The following is a 19,641-nucleotide window of genomic DNA, read 5'->3' as shown; positions in this document are numbered from 1 at the left end:
AAACTAGAGGGGAAAGAGACATGGCTTACAGGCCACGTATGCATCCCATGTCATAGTATGTTAAAATTCTCAATAAATACAAAATCATTTCTCTATTGATTGAGACATGACTATGTCTGTCTGGGTCTGTCTGTTCTATTCTGTGTTTACCAGATACACAAGTCCCCCGTGGAGTCCCCTCCCCAGACCCTTGTAAAGAGGACATCGGGGGGAATCCACAGTAGACACAGCATCTGGCAAAGCCATCTGGCCCTGCCGCTGTCATTGACGTGAATCCGTGCAATCACCTGTTGTCAACACCGTCAGCAACAAAGTCCCCTGTCCACTCCAGCAGCATTGCAACATGAACCATCCTCTCTTGTGTTGTGGAGAAATAACGCATATTTGTAATCTCTCTACATTGTGTAATTCTATTGTGTTATTCATTAACATTACTAGCATTCAACACTTAGCAGAAAAACAGTAGTAGCTACACTTAGATACCTTCTCATTACAATCCCATTTAGTATGAATGCCAACCTACAGTATGCCTGTTGGTCATGGGATGCTATCAGAGATCTTTCTAGACAGGGAGTTGTAAATAGTGTTTGTGTGTTGTGTGTGCCTAAGAAGCCAGTATAGTATCTGTGCAACGGACTATACAAATATGGATGGGGATAAGCCGAGCATTAGTCAATGGAAAAGCAGTGTTTTTGAAAGAAAGGCAGCTTCAGGCTTCAGAAAGCTTTTGTAGATAATCACACCGGCTGTTTGTCCACACAATTAATAGAAAATAATAGAATACAACTTTATTGTCCATTGGTTAGAACATAGGACATTTTCTGCCTTTATCAACACCCCCAGATACATACAAACACATTGAGAGATACAGGGTCAGCAGAAGCCCAACACCGCTGGGTGGAGAGCAATTGTGGGGGGTCAAGTGCTTTACTCATGGGCACAATGGCAGGAGATGGTACATGGGATCAGAGACCAGAAGCCATCCAAGTATGATTTCAGTTCCATTCTCATTTCTGTGTTGCCCCACCTGGGGCTTGAACCAGAAACCTTCTGGCTACTGGGCAGCCTCTCCAACCTCTAGGGCTTAAGAGCTACTGCTGCCGATTGATCATATGTTGTGTCTATAATATCTAAAATTATAAATTGTGATATCAGTCATTTATATGCTCCATTCTCTTGTGGATTAACTACAGCCTGGTTAACTCCTATAACGCAGTAATATGGGACTTACATCAACTAGAGATAACACAAAGATACATTTTGTTGTATGATGTTTATCGAATTGTAGGGTCTAGAACGATGTCAGTTGCATGAGTTAAAACTTACCGCATGATATTGAACAAAAATACATTTTTGGTTGCTTTGGGGAGGCGATGGAGTGTGTAGCATATGGGTGTGGGTGAGGTGTGACATATACGACATAAGCATCGCCAGAGACAGACCATCCGAGAGACTGCGCTGGGCGTTTGCAAAACTGTCCACCAGTACACTACGCAATTGCGCAATAAGGGGATGTTGTGCGAGCAGTGGCAAGAAATAAATAGTTAGAAACTTAGTGCAGCCACACGTGCAGGGGTGTGTCTGTTTGTAATCACCCGTTCCTGGAGACATTTGGTTCAGCACATCGAGGATACTTGGATGTCCCTTCGTGCGACTCTCCATAGTGAGCCGGCTGTATCGTTACATGGAGACACGAGAAGGACAACGAAGAATAACCGTGGAACTGTGTCGGATGTTTGCTGGTTGGACATCGTAGTTCCAGCACGATGCTATATGTAATTTGTTTCAGAAGCTGGACGGTGGATACAATTGTCAAAAGTGCGGATATTTGAGCGGGACGCACGCACAATGCACATTGCGGACATGGCTGTCTCTGTGTTTGTAGTAGTGATCATCGCCGTCTCGTTTCTGTCCAACGTGGTGGTACTGATCTGCTTTCTGTACAACCAGGAGATTCGAAAGCAGGTGCCCGGGTTGTTTATCCTCAACCTAACCGTCTGCAACCTGTTGCTTACCGTGTCCAATATGCCTCTAACTCTGGTCGGACTTATCAACAAAGGAAACACTGGAGGCAGCGGGTTCTGTCAAACTGTGGGTTTCCTGGACACTTTTCTCACCACCAACTCAATGCTCAGTATGGGGGCTTTGAGCATCGATCGATGGGTGGCAGTGGTTTTTCCGCTGAGCTACCACTCCAGAATACGACACCGGGACGCAGTGATAGGGCTTGGATACACGTGGATGCACTCGCTCTCGTTCTCCACGGTGGCCACTTGCTCTTCCTGGGTTGGGTACCATCACATTTACGCATCATGTACGCTCTGCAATGCGAGAGCAAGCGGCTCCCGGACGCAGTTTATCATCTACACTGTGGTGTTACACTCTCTCACGTTTCTCTTGACCTTAATCGTGTTGTGTGTAACGTACCTGAAAGTTCTGAAAGTTGCGCGGTTTCACTGTAAACGCATCGACGTGATCACTATGCAGACCTTATTGCTGCTTGTGGATATTCACCCGAGGTAAGCCGTTGAGCCTAGTCTGAGTCATTTGCTTAGACATTTTTTCAGATTATCCCACGAATTGTAATTGCAAAATTACCAATGCGATTTCAGTGCATTTAGGATTGATTTCAGCACCACCGTTTTGGTCCAATGTTACGGTCTCAGATCTCAGCCCCCTTTATCAAAACTAAAATGACACAAATATATTCCAAACCAAGAGCTCTTCACATACAGATCAAAACCATTATAAATTGTGACCATTATAAAACTTGATTTTCCTGTGTTTTATATACATTCCCACCCTATCAGGTTGAAATAATACTGTGAAAATGTACTGTTTGAAAAGGCGCCTGAAATCTCAGCCTGTCATGGTGGGATGGAGTTTTGGCCTGCCTCCTGCTCCTAACTCTGACCACCCCCAGACTGTCCTAGCTAAATTCTTGTTTGAGAAATTGCTCTTTGCTAATAAGCTATTTTTTGTTTCTCTTTGACCATGTACATTGAAAACAATCACATTAAGGTACTTAATTGTCACCCAGAAATGATTTGATATTGAGATAAAAACGACTGCATTGGACCTGTATTGTTTACTGCATTTGATTATCCCTTTTCAATCATCTCCACATTACATAACTCAAATAGTTAAACTAGCCTCAAATAGGTAGATTGATGCCATCTCACTGTCACTTTCCCTGTTGTCTGTCTTTCTTCTTTCTCAGAGGCCGGGGTCAATTCCTTGTGATTAGCGATCAATTAAACAATAAGTATTGACCTGGAATTGGACTTGATTTACATAATGGATGTTTCACAGTTTCGATATCTTGAACAATCCATTGGCATTGACCTGAGGCTGTGCTCTGATACTGTCCATAGAAGCATGCTGTTTTCTCCATCACCCCTCATTCCACTCGAGAGGCCATGTTTGAGGCTGTGCTCCTGGGTCGTCCCCTGGGTTGATAACGGTCCCCTCTGTCCTTTGGTAGTGTGCGCCAGCGATGCCTGGATGAGCAGAGACAGCGGAGGCAGAGAGCCACCAAGAAGATCATCACATTCATTGGAACGTTTGTGGTGTGCTTCGCCCCTTACGTCATCACGAGGTGAGCAGGGGTTCAAATCTATCCTCAACACCCCTGTGCATGTGGGATGGTGTTATATTGTGGGATTGGCTGCTGCGAACTGTGGTGACACCAATTCCCCATCTGAGACCAACGAAAGTTGTCTACTTCCTGTGCAAATGGCTTGTGCTTTGGGTAGAAAAATTTACTTTGCAACATGGACCATAGTCAATTTCTACAACCCCATCTTATTATGTTCTATCGATCCATATCTAAATCACTAACCAATCAGCTTGAGGGTAATTATGTTGTCACCCTTTTTCTTCACGAGTTTTAGGATGAAACCCCAGGAAAGGGAGAAAGAGTGTAAGAGAAAGATAATCTGTAAGAGAGTTAGCATGGGTGGACGTGTCGTTATGAGTGAGTCAGAGACCATGATGATACTTCTCATTACACCTGCTGCCTATTGTAGAAGTGCAGCTGCAACCCTTCAGAAGGGGATTGAACATAACCGTGAGAGATGGAGATCACATCAGGGGTTATAATTATAGTGAGATCCCCATTGTGAGTTTGATAGCGCCTGTAAATCACAAGATCAGTGATCTGAGCTCGTCATTCTGAGAATGAGCCTTGTCCTTGTGAAACGCCTCCATACACTTACCTGGTAAGGACAGTGAGACAAACAAGAGCAACTCCACATCCCCTAACATTCACGATCGAATCAGAGCCATGGCATTTTTAAGCAAAATGTTGAAATTTCTGAGAGCTTATTAAAGAGTTTCCACAGGACAGTAGGTTTTTTGACATCTGTGTTGTTTTTTCACTGGTCTATGAAACAACTATCCACTGTTCATAATATAACTTATCTCTCTGTGCTTGCTGTGGCAGAATCTTCGAGCTCTTCACGCTAGGACAGATAAACCCTCACTGGGGTGTCTTGTCTAAGTGTTTGGCCTACAGCAAGGCAGCCTGCGACCCTTTTGTCTACTCACTGCTCCGGAACCAGTACAGGAAGACATGCAGCGACCTGACCAACAAGATCCTGAAGAGAAGTTCCTTTAACTCCTCCGCCCGCATGGTGGAGAACGGAAGGGTCAACGACACCAACAACTTCAAACCCACCCATTGACTATGGCAAGATGGAGACATTGAGGTACTTACATACAGTTGAAGTCGGAAGTTTACATACACTTAGGTTGGAGTCATTCAAACTCATTTTTCAACCACTCCGCCAATTTCTTGTTAACAAACTATTGTTTTGGCAAGTATGTTAGGAAATCTACTTTGTGCATGACACAAGTAATTTTTCCAACAATTGTTCACAGACAGATTATTTCAGTCATTATTCGCTGTATCACATTTCCAGTTGGTCAGAGGTTTACATACACTAAGTTGACTGTGCCTTTAAACAGCTTGGAAAATTCCAGAAAATTATGTCATGGCTTTAGAAGCTTCTGATAGGCTAATTGACACCATTTGAGTCAATTGGAGGTGTACCTGTGGATGTATTTCAAGGACTACCTTAAACTCAGTGCCTCTTTGCTTGACATCATGGGAAAATCAAAAGAAATGAGCCAAGACCCCAGAAAAAATATTGTAGACGTCCACAAGGCTGGTTTATTCTTGGGAGCAATTTCCAAATGCCTGAAGGTACCACGTTCATCTGTACAAACAATAGTACCCAAGTATAAACACCATGGGACCACACAGCCATCATACCGCTCAAGAAGGAGACGTGTTCTGTCTCCTAGAGATGAACGTACTTTGGTGTGAAAAGTGCAAATCAATCCCAGAACAACAGAAAAGGACCCTGTGAAAATGCTGCAGGAAACAGGTACAAACATATCTATATCCACAGTAAAACGAGTCCTATATCGACATAACCTAAAAGGCCGCTCAGCAAGGAAGAAGCCACTGCTTCAAAACCGCCATAAAAAATCCAGACTACGGTTTGCAACTGCACATGGGGACAAAGATCATACTTTTTGGAGAAATGTTCTCTGGTCTGATGAAACAAAAATAGAACTGTTTGGCTATAATGACAATCATTATGTTTGGAGGGAAAGGGGAGGCTTGCAAGCTGAAGAACACCATCCCAACCGTGAAGGATGGGGGTGGCAGCATCATGCTGCAGGAGGGACTGGTGCACTTCACAAAATAGATGGCGTCATGAGGAAGGAAAATTAGGTGAATATATTGAAGCAACCTCTCAAGACATCAGCCAGGAAGTTAAATCTTGGTTGCAAATGGGTCTTCCAAATGGACAATGACCCCAAGCTTACTTCCAAAGTTTTGGCAAAATGGCTTAAGGACAACAAAGTCAAGGTATTGAAGTGGCCATCACAAGGCCCTGACCTCAGTCCTATAGAAAATTGTGCGGGCAGAACTGAAAAAGCATGTGCGAGCATGGAGGCCTACAAACCTGACTCAGTTACACCAGCTCTGTCAGGCGGAATGGGCCAGAATTCACCCAACTTATTGTGGGAAGCTTGTGGAAGTCTACCTGAAACATTTGACCCAAGTTAAACAATTTAAAGGCAATGCTACCAAATACTAATTGAGTGTATGTAAACTTCTGACCCACTGGGAATGTGATGAAAGAAATAAAAGCTGAAAAAAATAATTCCCTCTACTATTATTCTGACGTTTCACATTCTTAAAATAAAGTGGTGATCCTAACTGACCTAAGACAGGGACTTTAGGATTAATCCTAGTAGGATTAAATGTCAGGAATTGTGAAAAACTGAGTTTAAATGTATTTGGCTAAGATGTATGTAAACTTCCGACTTCAACTGTACCTAAGTAGTGAGCCATGGTTGGTGAGTGGAGAGAGTTGAAAAAACCTGAGAAGAGATTGTTGCTTTGTATCGATTTCGTACTTTCGCAGTTTTGAGCAGGGTTAACTGTTGCTCTCTTGTCTCATTGTGTGACATGAGTGAGAAAACATGATGTCCTTAATTGGGAAGATATGACGGAGAGTCATGTGGGTCACGAATTACTGTTGCTAAGCCAGTGAGTCACTCGTAGTTCATTAAAGTATGTCAATTCGTTTAAAATGGTTTCATTCCAACCGAGTGGTTTTGATAGAGTGATTTCTTGTTGTAGCATGTATGACTTCAGATAAGACAAATTAGATTTTGACATATGTTGCTGCTCATTAGTGTAGCAACATCGCCAGGATTCACTGTTCCTGGGCCCAATGAGTTGGTGTGCAAGGTAGCATGCCCTGACTATGACTCACATAGCTAAGATGATGTAGCTGCATGGGCAAAATTCTACACAATTGAGTGCCTTTCAAACGCGTGATTATATCACTGTAAAAGGGATAACATGTCTCTGTATCACTATCACCTAAGTGTAGTAACATCTGGATGGATAACTATGGGAATATAAAGCATTTGAGATCATTTTTTGTTGGTATGATACCTTGTGCGATATAGCTGCAAAAGTGTATACAGTGACTCAGCGACATAGTTGTGTACAGATGTAGGGCCTTAATTTGATCACTGTTTTGTCACTGAGAATGTTCCTGCACGGCAGGAAATGCAAACTTGTCATTTCCACCAGAATTGATTTGCCGTAACAAAAAATGTATCAACCCATACAAAAAATGGCCATTAATTATAATCCACGGCATATTTAACATTTCCTGTTGCTGCAGGATTGTTTTCCTGCTGTAACAAACTGGCTCAAATTTAAGACCCTACATCTGTATGATTGTAGAGTATGGTAGCTGATGATGTGGCATTATCAAACTCTTTCTTGAATATTATTAAATTGTATTATCATATCATGCATAAAACTGGATAATTTTGTATTTAAATGTGATAGTATAGCCATTATATCCATACTGTATAATACATTTTTAAACATTCTATTTTTGCTCTACATTACTAACACCCACAGTATTACCACTTCATCTATAGAGGAGTCACCTGAGCGGTCTGTAGATTACATTTTCAGTTGTAAAGTTAATGAATTTTGGTGATGTTGGCAACCAAGGTAAAGTGTATTACTTTCATTTCATTTGAGTGTTTGATGCCCTAGACAGATGAAAATGTATATTTATTTTTGTTAAAAGCAGTCAAAGCAGTGTTCAGTTTTGCTAAATACATTTGTGACTTTATTGAAATAAATGCTGTGCATTTCAAAAGGGAAAATGCTTCACTCAAGTTATTTGGTTGTATGCATAATGCCTTTGGAGGTATCATTCTGTCCAGTAGTTCTTATTAGCTATTGTGACATGATAGTCAACTCATGGCCATTGCAGTCATACGAAATAAGCTAAGGAGACTATTTTTTTTATTGTAGCTCAATACATATTAATGGTGAAGAAGTAGTGACAACTACTAGTCTTGTCTTTGATTAAGTGACAAGGATATGGTTTGAGAGCTGACGTCTGTGTGCATTTCATTGCTATAACAAGATAGACCCTCACAATCTGCTAGCTCGATAATCAAAATGTTGGCCATCTAGTAGTATGGATATCATAAAGATGTCCTCCAGACATCCAGTCACATTCCATATCCAGGCTCGTGATGTGGTATTATATGGCATGTTAAAGGTATGAGGGTACCATTAAAAACTCGTTATGGCGTACAGACAATTGAACTTGACCCAATTGTGTCCTACTGTGTCCTATGTTCAGCAACAGTATATCTCAAAGGACAAATCTTTACATAGTAATACTACACTTACAGTCAGAAGTAAAAGATCATGTAGGAAGGATCATTTGTTTGAGGAATAACAGTTTAAAATACGTTACACCCACCTCTACCCTGCTGAAAGGATGACAGCGCAGCTACATTCTCTTACCCTGGGATTTCACAATAGAAACAGGTTGACAGTTAAGGGCCATGGAAATTGCAGGGTTGTGAGGAAATAAGTGGAAAAAGAGGAAAGAGAACAGAGGAAAGGGGAAAGGGGAGGCATATCTCTAGAAGCACTACAGTGAGCAGGCAGCTGTGACAGAGCCAAAGGATGATGGGTAATGACAGCCCATTGCCCTTACCATCACCACCTCACAAAACGGTCTAAACTAACACAGAAATGAAAGTGAACTTCAAATAGAGTACCACAGTATGAGTCATAATATCCATAGAACCTTGCAATCAAACAAGGAACTGGTTCCAATTGTTTTTCCACCATTAATTTTACCCAGAGGGGATAAGGGCTGCTTCGTGTAGGCTTACCCTGGCATGACGTTTGACAACCGTGTAAATCTCTCTAGGACAAGGTGAATTTGATCAATATATCCGCCTGTATTCACCCCTTGAAAATGAAATGCTAATTAGCTGCTAATGTGGCTATCATAAAGAACTACAAATGCCATAATGATCTGGACGAGACTGCCAAACAGAGGCAAAGGTAAGAATCTCTGGATTAACTATCTAATGTTAGCTAAATACAGTAATGAATAAATTGGCTACATTTATTTAAATTGACAATTCTGTGAACAGTCTTATATAAGTTTTAAATTGACACAATACCTGTTAGCAAAGGTGTCAGCTAGAGATGATGTGCAGAAGCTTGCAGGGATTTGTAGTCTTGTATGATGTCTACTATGATGCTAATCAGCATTTTTGAATATCAGAGTAAATAGAGCTGAATATATTAATACAATTCCACTTGTCTGAGAGAGATTTACATGATTATCAAAAAGTCATGCCAGGGCAAGCCTACATGAAACACAGCCCTTATTTTAATTGTTTCTAAAAATTCCCTATGGGAAAAATGAACCTTTCCCTGTTTGCCTGCTAGGGTATATGGTTATTATGATACCTCCACTGTGGGGCTCTATGGAGTTATTTCCCTTCCATTATCTCTATGGAGATGTTTCATATAGATGTAGGATCTTAATTTGATTACTCTGAATTTTCCTGCACTATAGGAAATGCTAACTTGTTGTGTATTCAAGGTTTGAAAAGGGTTCTAAAGTTTGTTATTTCCACTTTAAAATTTCAGACTTGATTTGCCATAACAAAAAAATTATCGACCCCTGCAAAAATTGTCCATTCATTATAATCCACATAATAATTCACATTTCTTGTTGCTTCATGATGTAGCAAACTGGCTCAAATTAAGATCCTACATCTGTATGTCATGAATCATGATGATACAACTTCACTGGAGCGTTGACAATTGAAAAGGTCACTGTAAAATCATCTGCTTCATTTTTAGACAGCAAGTTCTTCACCTGTCAGTATTCATTGTTAACACAATGGATCTGAGAGAAAGGTTCCCCAAAAAGTTCTGATCACACTTTCTGTGAACTATCTAATAGATTCTTAATGGGAGCCATTATTAGGAGGAATTAGTTTTCAATGCTTATAGCGGTCTACAACTATGACAACTATACCTATTATGAAACCTGTATTAATAATAGCCCATACTTTATGGCTTTGAAAAGGAACGCTATATGAAACTATGAGCTGATATGAATGTCTGTGTGAAGTCTTAAAATGTACTTTAGGGTTATAAAGGGTTATATAAATACATTCACATGAATTCAGTACAGATAGGCAGTTCATTGAAAGTATTAGCAAAGTACCTGCCTCCTCAACCCTTTGAGAGTCACGGAGTGGGCTTGAGATGGAAACAAACCTGCACCAGCCACGGTGAATACCTGCCCTGTGACTAAATTACAGAGCGTAGGTAGATAGAGAGATAACAAGTGGAGGAGCGAAGGAGAACAGGCGAGTGAGGCGGCCGACTTCACACACCCCCACCCCGTGGGAAGGCCTAGCCTCATTAGGAGAAGTAAAAGTTAGCGCAGACAGGATAAGAACAGGCATCACGTATGGCAAGTACATAAGGCTGCTCAGGAGATCTTTTGGTTCTATCTTGTATATGTTCCCCACAAGCGTTAGTCTTATGTTTATAGAGTCAGGGTTGCTTATCGTGGACAATGAACTGTGGACAATGATAATATTGTGGCACAGTCCACCTTGCCTGACACTCAAACTGAATTCTTCCACTGCTCTATGTTCGCTACAGTACATTCTTCAGTCTGAGACTGCCATCGCTGAAGTCGTTTGTGGTGACGTCAAAATTAGGGGTGTCGTAAAAAACAAGGTAATCAGCGATTGGATCATCTCTAAACAATCAGGGTATCAAAGCCAATGACACATTTTCTAAATGGCGCTTTACCCATGCGTGTTCTGGCTCTGGCCCAATCCAAGGTTTCTGTAACCAATCAGAATGGTTAGAATGTGTTTACGTTCTAGAAATCGTCGGGGCCGTACCTACTCAGGTCCAGATTCATTGCGGAGAAAAATGTACGTCCGTGGGTGTGGCTTAGCGTTTGACCAGAGCAAGGAGTTTTGCTAGCCAGGCAACAGTTCACCAGTCATATAATGTCAGCTGACAGTACTATGAGGCTAAAGCTCATCACAGGTTAGCATATAAAAAAGAGCTGTGTGAGGCTCATTAAAACACGCATGTTGGCCAGCATCACTGGTAAGATATAAGACCAATGCAGCTACAGTATCAACTAAATTGAGTTATGTCCCATATTCACGACTCCTACCGAAGGTGGTTCCCCTTCCTGTTCGGGTGGCGCTCAGCGGTCGTCGTCACCGGCCTACTAGCTGCCACTGATCCTTTTTCCCCTTTCTGTTTATTGGTTTCACCTGTTTGTGTTTTAGGCTGATTAGTCGGGCTTTATTTACCAGTAGGCCCGCCTGCTCTCTGTGCGGAATTGTTTTGTGTAACTTGTGCGCACGTCTGTGGGTTCCGTGTTTCCCATTTCGTGGGTTTTGCTGATCAGTTTAAGTCCCCGTGTTTGGGATATTTGTTTTGTTGTGTGTTTTCGTGGGGTTGGCTTATGTTCGCTGTTTTGTGCATTAAATATAGCACCACACTGAACTCTCTGCTTCCTGCGCCTGACTTCTCTCCCACTACACCCAGTACGTTACACCCATATGGTCTAGATAGATTTGTCCATTTTTTATGTTATTCCTGAACTCAGAAAATAAATACTGTATTCTACCTGTGGGAGATAAAAAAAATATATATAATAATTGAAAGACCTCAACACAACCCATCCAGACAATCACAGATCTTATTGGTAATTCTCAGCCACATTGTTTTAATCCCTCAACATTTCTTCAGACTCCCAATTAAAATGACACAAGAGCCAAGCCATTTAGCCATTTAAGATTCAGATTTTGTTAGATAAATAGATAGCAACTTTCCCAGTATGCAGACACTCCTTTAAAACAACAATGCTGACATTAGCGTGTGTGTGTTTTCAGGTATTCTGCCTGGGGTGGTTTGGTCTTCTTCAGCTGTTGTCGATAACCTAGTGGCTGCTCTCTGTGAGTCATCATCATTTCAACTCCTCTCAGTAAGGTTGCCATAACCTTTCACTATCACAATGCCTTCCCTGAGCTGCACATTGTTCAGGTTTCAAAGCAATAAAAGATGGGAGAACTTAACTCAAGTTGCCCTTTAAAAACAATTAATGAGTGAAGTGGTCCAACCTGTATTCACCTTTCAATAGAATTCTTTTGGGACACCACCAGATAGACAAAGCATAATAATATAACAACGGGGGAATATAGTGAGAGATAAGATTCAGTCTGTTTACTCAGTATTTTACAGTGCACCCCGGAAATAGTTTTGTTGTTGCTTTGTTCTCTTTCTTCGTTCACCGATTGAATAAAAACTGAGGGACCTTCAACTTTTCAGTGAGAATATGTGGGTATGTGTGTGCCTGAGTCTGGGTTTTTCTTTGTGGGTTTTTCCATAGGTTCTCTACCCTATTACAGTATGTAACGCACGCACGCACGCACACATACACACGTGCGCACGCGCGCACGCGTGCACACGCACACACGCATGAACACAAGAATGCATGCAAAGATGCACAAAAGCAAGCAACATAAAATAATCATTGCAGAAAAGTTGTTCTGATATCTTTTTGCCTTGAGACACACATTATTCAAAACTCTATCACCCACACAAACATACTGACAGATGGGAAATGTTACTTTTCACAGTAACTTGTAGTGACATTTGCTGCACCAAGAAGCAAAACATAGTATTGCTTTACATGGGTGAGTCAGAGCCAATGCTGAGTAATCCCCCCCCGAATTAAACAACCAACAAGAAATTCAGGAGGAGGGAATCCTATCATATTCTGCATTTAATAATAGACCAGAGAATTATTTTAATTTTATTTAACTAGGCAAGTCAGTTAAGAACAAATTCTTATTCTCAATGACAGTGGGCTAACTGCCTGTTCAGGAGCAGAACAACAGCTCAGGGATTTGAACTTGCAACCTTTCAGCTGCTAGTCCAACACTCTAACCACTAGGCTACCCTGCCGACAACCCTTTCTTTGTCCTTTCTTTGTAATTACGATCCAGAGTAGACAAACATGTCAAGGAGTAGCCAGAAACCTGTCATTTCCATAGCAATGCGGAATGAATTGATTTTGATCTAAACGTTTATTTCAGAGCACCACGTAGTGATAAAAACACTTGTGTATTTTTAATGAAGACTTAGGTGTTCTTAATGACAGTTTGTAAGTGGCCATATTGTGTTGACTAACTGCACCAGCAGCTGAAGATGCTCCCCTAGCTGTTAATGAGTATGTGATTTATGCAGTTTGAATTTTCAACCATCTGTTTATTCATTAATCATGAACTAGAATAACAGAGGAAGGAAAGGAATTTATAATCTGGATATGCATGCATATAAATTATCTTATGATAGTTTTATTTTTGCCCATAAAAGTTTGTTTTAAAACGTGATCTGTTTGTTGTCTGGACTCTGACATTGTCAGGAAAGAATTATGATTATATTGAGAGAAGGGATGTTAGAAGTATGTGTTGCTGACTGTTTGGTGTTCTCATGTGATCAATAAGGTTTGTATAACTGAAGACTGCCCACTGAGGTAACAGGAGTTTTCAGGTCGCAGGTTTCTCATTAGATGAGCACAGTTCACTGAATCACCTCTGCTACTCTAAGGAAAGTTGTACCTGATATTTTGAGGATCTTCTTTAATGAAATTCAAATTCATACCATCGGTTACTGTGCCTTGTTCTTATTTAATTTTTTATATTTCACCTTTATTTAACCAGGTAGGCCAGTTGAGAACAAGTTCTCATTTACAACTGCGACCTGGCCAAGATAAAGCAAAGCAGTGTGACAAAAACAACAACACAGAGTTACACATGGAATAAACAAACATGCAGTCAGGAGTGGATGTAGTTTAATGCAATGTTACTGACATGTGCCCTTGAGCAAGGCACTTAACCCTAATTGCTCATGTAAGTCGCTCTGGGTAACAGCATCTGCTAAATGATTAACTCGTACCTTTAACTCTAATAAGGTCCATTTAGCCTGATATAAGGGTGTCTGTCTCTCAGATAAAGTACTATCTCTGATAATGTATGACCTTCACTCTCCATTTAGCATGTTGGCCATGTTTATTACCTTCGGCTAGTATACCAGGGGCATATCCAGGTTGCTACTTCCATTCATCAATGACTCGATGTAGACCTGCATGAAAACACACACTCGTACTGTACTGAAATCCATTAACCTGGAGTGTTCTACGTAGCTAATATGGAATTGTTTTAAGATGGTCATACCATGGATCATTTTGCTATTTGATTTGGAATTTTTAGGAGCCCTGTAGGTACCTTTACTACTATAGCCCATGAAAATGCATTGAATAATTAATCAACAGCAATTAAATCAATTTTCAGCAAGCAACAACTTTTAAAGGGTGTTTGCTTTTTTTCTGTCAAGACAAAATCTGATTACCTTCAACTCTTCTGTAAAGTACCATCCATGCCAACAAGTCTGTTGATCCAAATACACAGAGTAAAAGATGAAAACAGCATAAACATGGCAGAGATACACCTGCTACTTTTAAGATGGAATAGAACATTAGCACATACACTAAAGTAAACATTACGAAAGGGATAAAAAGTGCAACCTGTAAATAAAAGACCATATCATATTGGTGTGTTTCTTAAGCCTATAGTTATTTCTCTTCATACTCATAATGTTCTAGATGAAAGAATAGGGAATATAAATTATACAAGCGAAATACATATGTCACTCATCACATCAGTTCAGGTCATTCTATCTCTGACAGCCCACTGGGCACAGACTTCATTTCAATGTCTAGTTTTGATTTACGTCTGGTGGAGTTTTCAACTAATGTGACTTCATTGTGTAATCAACTAAAAAATGTCACTGTGTCATTGGATTTAGGTTAAAAGTTTGGGGGGGATACTAAATTAATTTATGTTGATTACTTTTTGCAAATACAATCAGTTTTCCACATTGATTCAACGTCGTCACATTCGTTTTTGTTGTTGTTGAAATGACGTGGAAGCAAAGTTGATTCAAACAGTTTTTTCCCAGTGGGAAAAATGTAACACATCCCCACCACCACCAGATGTAACACGTCCCCACCACCACCAGATGTAACACATCCCCACCACCACCAGATGTAACACATCCCCACCACCACCAGATGTAACACATCCCCACCACCACCACCAGATGTAACACATCCCCACCACCACCATATGTAACACATCCCCACCACCACCAGATGTAACACATCCCCACCACCACCACCAGATGTAACACATCCCCACCACCACCAGATGTAACACATCCCCACCACCACCAGATGTAACACATCCCCACTACCACCAGATGTAACACATCCCCACCACCACCAGATGTAACACATCCCCACCACCACCAGATGTAAAGCGTCCCCACCACCACCAGATGTAACACATCCCCACCACCACCAGATGTAACACATCCCCACCACCACCAGATGTAACACATCCCCACCACCACCAGATGTAACACATCCCCACCACCACCAGATGTAAGACATCCCCACTACCACCAGATGTAACACATCCCCACCACCACCAGATGTAACACGTCCCCACCACCACTATGTTAAGCCAGAGGTTCAGAAAGGTATTTTCACCCCTCTCATTACATATTGTAGTTGTTTTAGCTGTGTAATATAAATATCCAAACTGCCTCAACTCCCAGCCTTTCATCCTAAACCAAATCGAGACATTCAATCTCTATCTCTACCCTCTCAATTTAAATGTGTTTTTTGTTTTGTTTGTTTGCTTTTTATGTGCTTTCAGATTCAAACTGAAACAGTGTAGTCTATCACCTTTTTCATCTGCCTGAGATAGTGCTTGAACAGGAACAAAGGTGGAGACAGGGAGATGGAACCTTTCACTGTTGTAATATCTTTTACAGATCACAATTTGATGGGATTTTGTGGAATATTGGATGGGATTATGTGGAATATTGGAGCATCTCTTAATGAAAGGATGACATGAACACTATGTTGTCATGTAGGATGAATATAGCTCTCTGTAATATAGCTGACTGACTATGGTCCAGGTCATCTACAATCCTTCGTCCAAGTCAACAGCCCTGCTAAAGAAATCTTAGGAGGAAAAAGTCCATTTTAAGGGTCCACAGTCAGTCAGATATATGACAGAGAGCACCCAGTAAGAGGGATTCCTCTCCAATCAGTAGGACAAAGCAGTACCTCGGTAAAGCTGATCCATACAATAATTGTTTGGACTAACAAAAACCACTGACTTAGGACCATACAATCATTGTTTCGACTAACGAAAACCCCTGGTTTAGGAGAATCCATTAACTCATTTCATTAGGATATACTTCAGCTGTGAAAAGACTGGCCAAGAATGGGGACATTCTGAGTAGCCCGAGCTATCAATATACCTGTGTTTGCCCCACTTAAGGTCAACATGGAAAGGAAACTCTCCCGCTGCATTGCAAACAGGAGGACGGACCATTCCAGAAGGAATATACTTCACACTAGGGACATTGTCAAGACCTGGGATAATCTATCAATCAGTTTACCATGCAGAGGGCCTTTTTGTCATGTATTGTCATGTTGTGTGTTTCTGTCCTTTCCCTTCACCCTGTCTCCCTCTGCTGGTCGTTGTTAGGTTACCTTTTCTCCCCCTCTTTCCCCCAGCTGTGCCTTGTCTCCCCCTAACTACCCATTCACCCCGTTTCCCACCTGTTCCCTTTTTCCCTCTGATTAGGTCCCTATATCTCTCTCTGTTTTTGTTCCTGTCCTTGTCGGATTCTTGTTTGTTGTGTTTCATGCCTGAGCCAGACTATCGTCATGTTTGCTGTAACCTTGTCCTGTCCTGTCGGAATCTGCCGGTCTATCTGAGCCTACCTATGTTTGGTTATTAAAGAAGCTCTGTTTAAGTTAGTTCGCTTTTGGGTCCTCATTCACTCACCGTAACAGAAGAATCCGACCAAGAATGGACCCAGCGACTTCGGATCCTCTCCACTCAGCCGTCGGGATCCAGGGAGCGATGCTAGGCAGACACGAGCAGGAATTGTCTGCTGCTCGACATGCCGTTGAGACCCTGGCCACCCAAGTCTCCAACCTCACAGAACAGGTTCACCATCTCCGCCTCGATCCACCGGCCACTTCCAGGGCTTTCGAATCTCCGGAGCCCAGAATCAATAACCCGCCGTGTTACTCTGGGGAGCCCACTGAATGCCGCTCGTTCCTCACCCAGTGTGATATTGTGTTTTCTCTCCAGCCCAACACTTACGCCAGGAGCACTGCTCGTGTCGCCTACGTCATATCTCTCCTTACTGGACGGGCTCGTGAGTGGGGCACGGCAATCTGGGAGGCAAGGGCTGAGTGTACTAACCAGTATCAGGACTTTAAGGAGGAGATGATACGGGTTTTTGATCGATCTGTTTTTGGGGAGGAGGCTTCCAGGGCCCTGTCTTCCCTATGTCAAGGCAATCGATCCATAACAGACTACTCTATTGAGTTTCGCACTCTTGCTGCCTCCAGTGGCTGGAACGAGCCGGCCTTGCTCGCTCGTCTTCTGGAGGGTCTCCGCGCAGAGGTAAAGGATGAGATTCTCTCCCGGGAGGTTCCTTCCAGCGTGGATTCCTTGATTGAACTCGCTATTCGCATTGAGCGACGGGTTGATCTTCGTCACCGAGCTCGTGGAAAGGAGCTCGCGCTCTCCGTTGCCCCCCTCTCCGCATCACTACCATCTTCCTCTGCCGGCTCGGGAGCTGAGCCTATGCAGCTGGGAGGTATCCGCATCTCGACTAAGGAGAGGGAACGGAGAATCACCAACCGCCTCTGTCTCTATTGCGGTTCTGCTGGTCATTTTGTCACTTCATGTCCAGTAAAAGCCAGAGCTCATCAGTAAGCGGAGGGCTACTGGTGAGCGCTACTACTCCTGTCTCTCCTTCAAGATCCTGCACTACCTTGTCGGTCCATCTACGCTGGACCGGTTCGTCAGCTTCCTGCAGTGCCTTAATAGACTCTGGGGCGGAGGGCTGTTTTATGGACGAGACCTGGGCTCGGGAACATGACATTCCTCTCAGACAGTTAAGGGAGTCCACGGCCTTGTTCGCCCTGGATGGTAGTCCTCTCCCCAGGATTCAGCGTGAGACGCTACCTTTAACCCTCACTGTTTCTGGTAATCATAGCGAAACCATTTCTTTTTTGATTTTTCGTTCACCTTTTACACCTGTTGTTTTGGGCCATCCCTGGCTAGTTTGTCATAATCCTTCCATTAATTGGTCTAGTAATTCTATCCTCTCCTGGAACGTCTCTTGTCATGTGAAATGTTTAATGTCTGCTATCCCTCCTGTTTCCTCTGTCTCTTCTTCACAGGAGGAGCCTGGTGATTTGACAGGGGTGCCGGAGGAATATCACGATCTGCGCACGGTGTTCAGTCGGTCCAGGGCCACCTCTCTTCCTCCACACCGGTCGTATGATTGTAGTATTGATCTCCTTCCGGGAACCACTCCCCCCCGGGGTAGACTATACTCTCTGTCGGCTCCCGAACGTAAGGCTCTCGAGGATTATTTGTCTGTAGCTCTTGACGCCGGTACCATAGTCCCCTCCTCCTCTCCCGCCGGAGCGGGGTTTTTTTTTGTCAAGAAGAAGGACGGGTCTCTGCGCCCCTGCATAGATTATCGAGGGCTGAATGACATAACAGTTAAGAATCGTTATCCGCTTCCTCTTATGTCTTCAGCCTTCGAGATCCTGCAGGGAGCCAGGTTTTTCACTAAGTTGGACCTTCGTAACGCTTACCATCTCGTGCGCATCAGGGAGGGGGACGAGTGGAAGACGGCGTTTAACACTCCGTTAGGGCACTTTGAATACCGGGTTCTTCCTTTCGGCCTCGCTAACGCTCCAGCTGTCTTTCAGGCATTAGTCAATGATGTCCTGAGAGACATGCTGAACATCTTTGTTTTCGTTTACCTTGACGATATCCTGATTTTTTCACCGTCACTCCAGATTCATCTTCAGCACGTTCGACGTGTCCTCCAGCGCCTTTTAGAGAATTGTCTTTTTGTGAAGGCTGAGAAGTGCACTTTTCATGCCTCCTCCGTCACATTTCTCGGTTCTGTTATTTCCGCTGAAGGCATTAAGATGGATCCCGCTAAGGTCCAAGCTGTCATTGATTGGCCCGCCCCTAAGTCACGCGTCGAGCTGCAGCGCTTTCTCGGCTTCGCGAACTTCTATCGTCGTTTCATCCGTAATTTCGGTCAGGTGGCAGCTCCTCTCACAGCCCTTACTTCTGTCAAGACGTGCTTTAAGTGGTCCGTTTCCGCCCAGGGAGCTTTTGATCTCCTCAAGAATCGTTTTACATCCGCTCCTATCCTTGTTACACCTGACGTCTCTAGACAGTTCGTTGTCGAGGTTGACGCGTCAGAGGTGGGCGTGGGAGCCATTCTTTCTCAGCGCTCCCTCTCTGACGACAAGGTCCACCCATGCGCGTATTTTTCTCATCGCCTGTCGCCGTCGGAACGTAACTATGATGTGGGTAACCGCGAACTGCTCGCCATCCGGTTAGCCCTAGGCGAATGGCGACAGTGGTTGGAGGGGGCGACCGTTCCTTTTGTCGTTTGGACTGACCATAGGAACCTTGAGTACATCCGTTCTGCCAAACGACTTAATGCGCGTCAGGCGCGTTGGGCGCTGTTTTTCGCTCGTTTCGAGTTCGTGATTTCTTATCGTCCGGGCTCTAAGAACACCAAGCCTG

At 42.9% G+C, this 19,641-nt stretch overlaps 1 protein-coding gene across 1 annotated transcript; it reads left to right on the top strand.

Moving 5' to 3' along the window:
* Positions 1-1,417: 1,417 nt before the first annotated feature.
* On the top strand, positions 1,418-7,710 carry LOC110522123 (G protein-coupled receptor 26-like). The gene is made up of 3 exons (XM_021600288.3): positions 1,418-2,519; positions 3,485-3,598; positions 4,445-7,710. Exons 1-3 carry the CDS (start codon positions 1,849-1,851, stop codon positions 4,683-4,685), a joined length of 1,026 nt encoding a protein of 341 aa, XP_021455963.1. The 5' UTR covers positions 1,418-1,848; the 3' UTR covers positions 4,686-7,710.
* Positions 7,711-19,641: the final 11,931 nt, after the last annotated feature.

The sequence above is a fragment of the Oncorhynchus mykiss genome, chromosome 1, assembly GCF_057628025.1.
Source record: "Oncorhynchus mykiss isolate SJ-2025 chromosome 1, ASM5762802v1, whole genome shotgun sequence".
Classification (NCBI taxonomy): Eukaryota; Metazoa; Chordata; class Actinopteri; order Salmoniformes; family Salmonidae; genus Oncorhynchus; species Oncorhynchus mykiss.
This window is presented reverse-complemented; position numbering and strand designations above follow the sequence as displayed.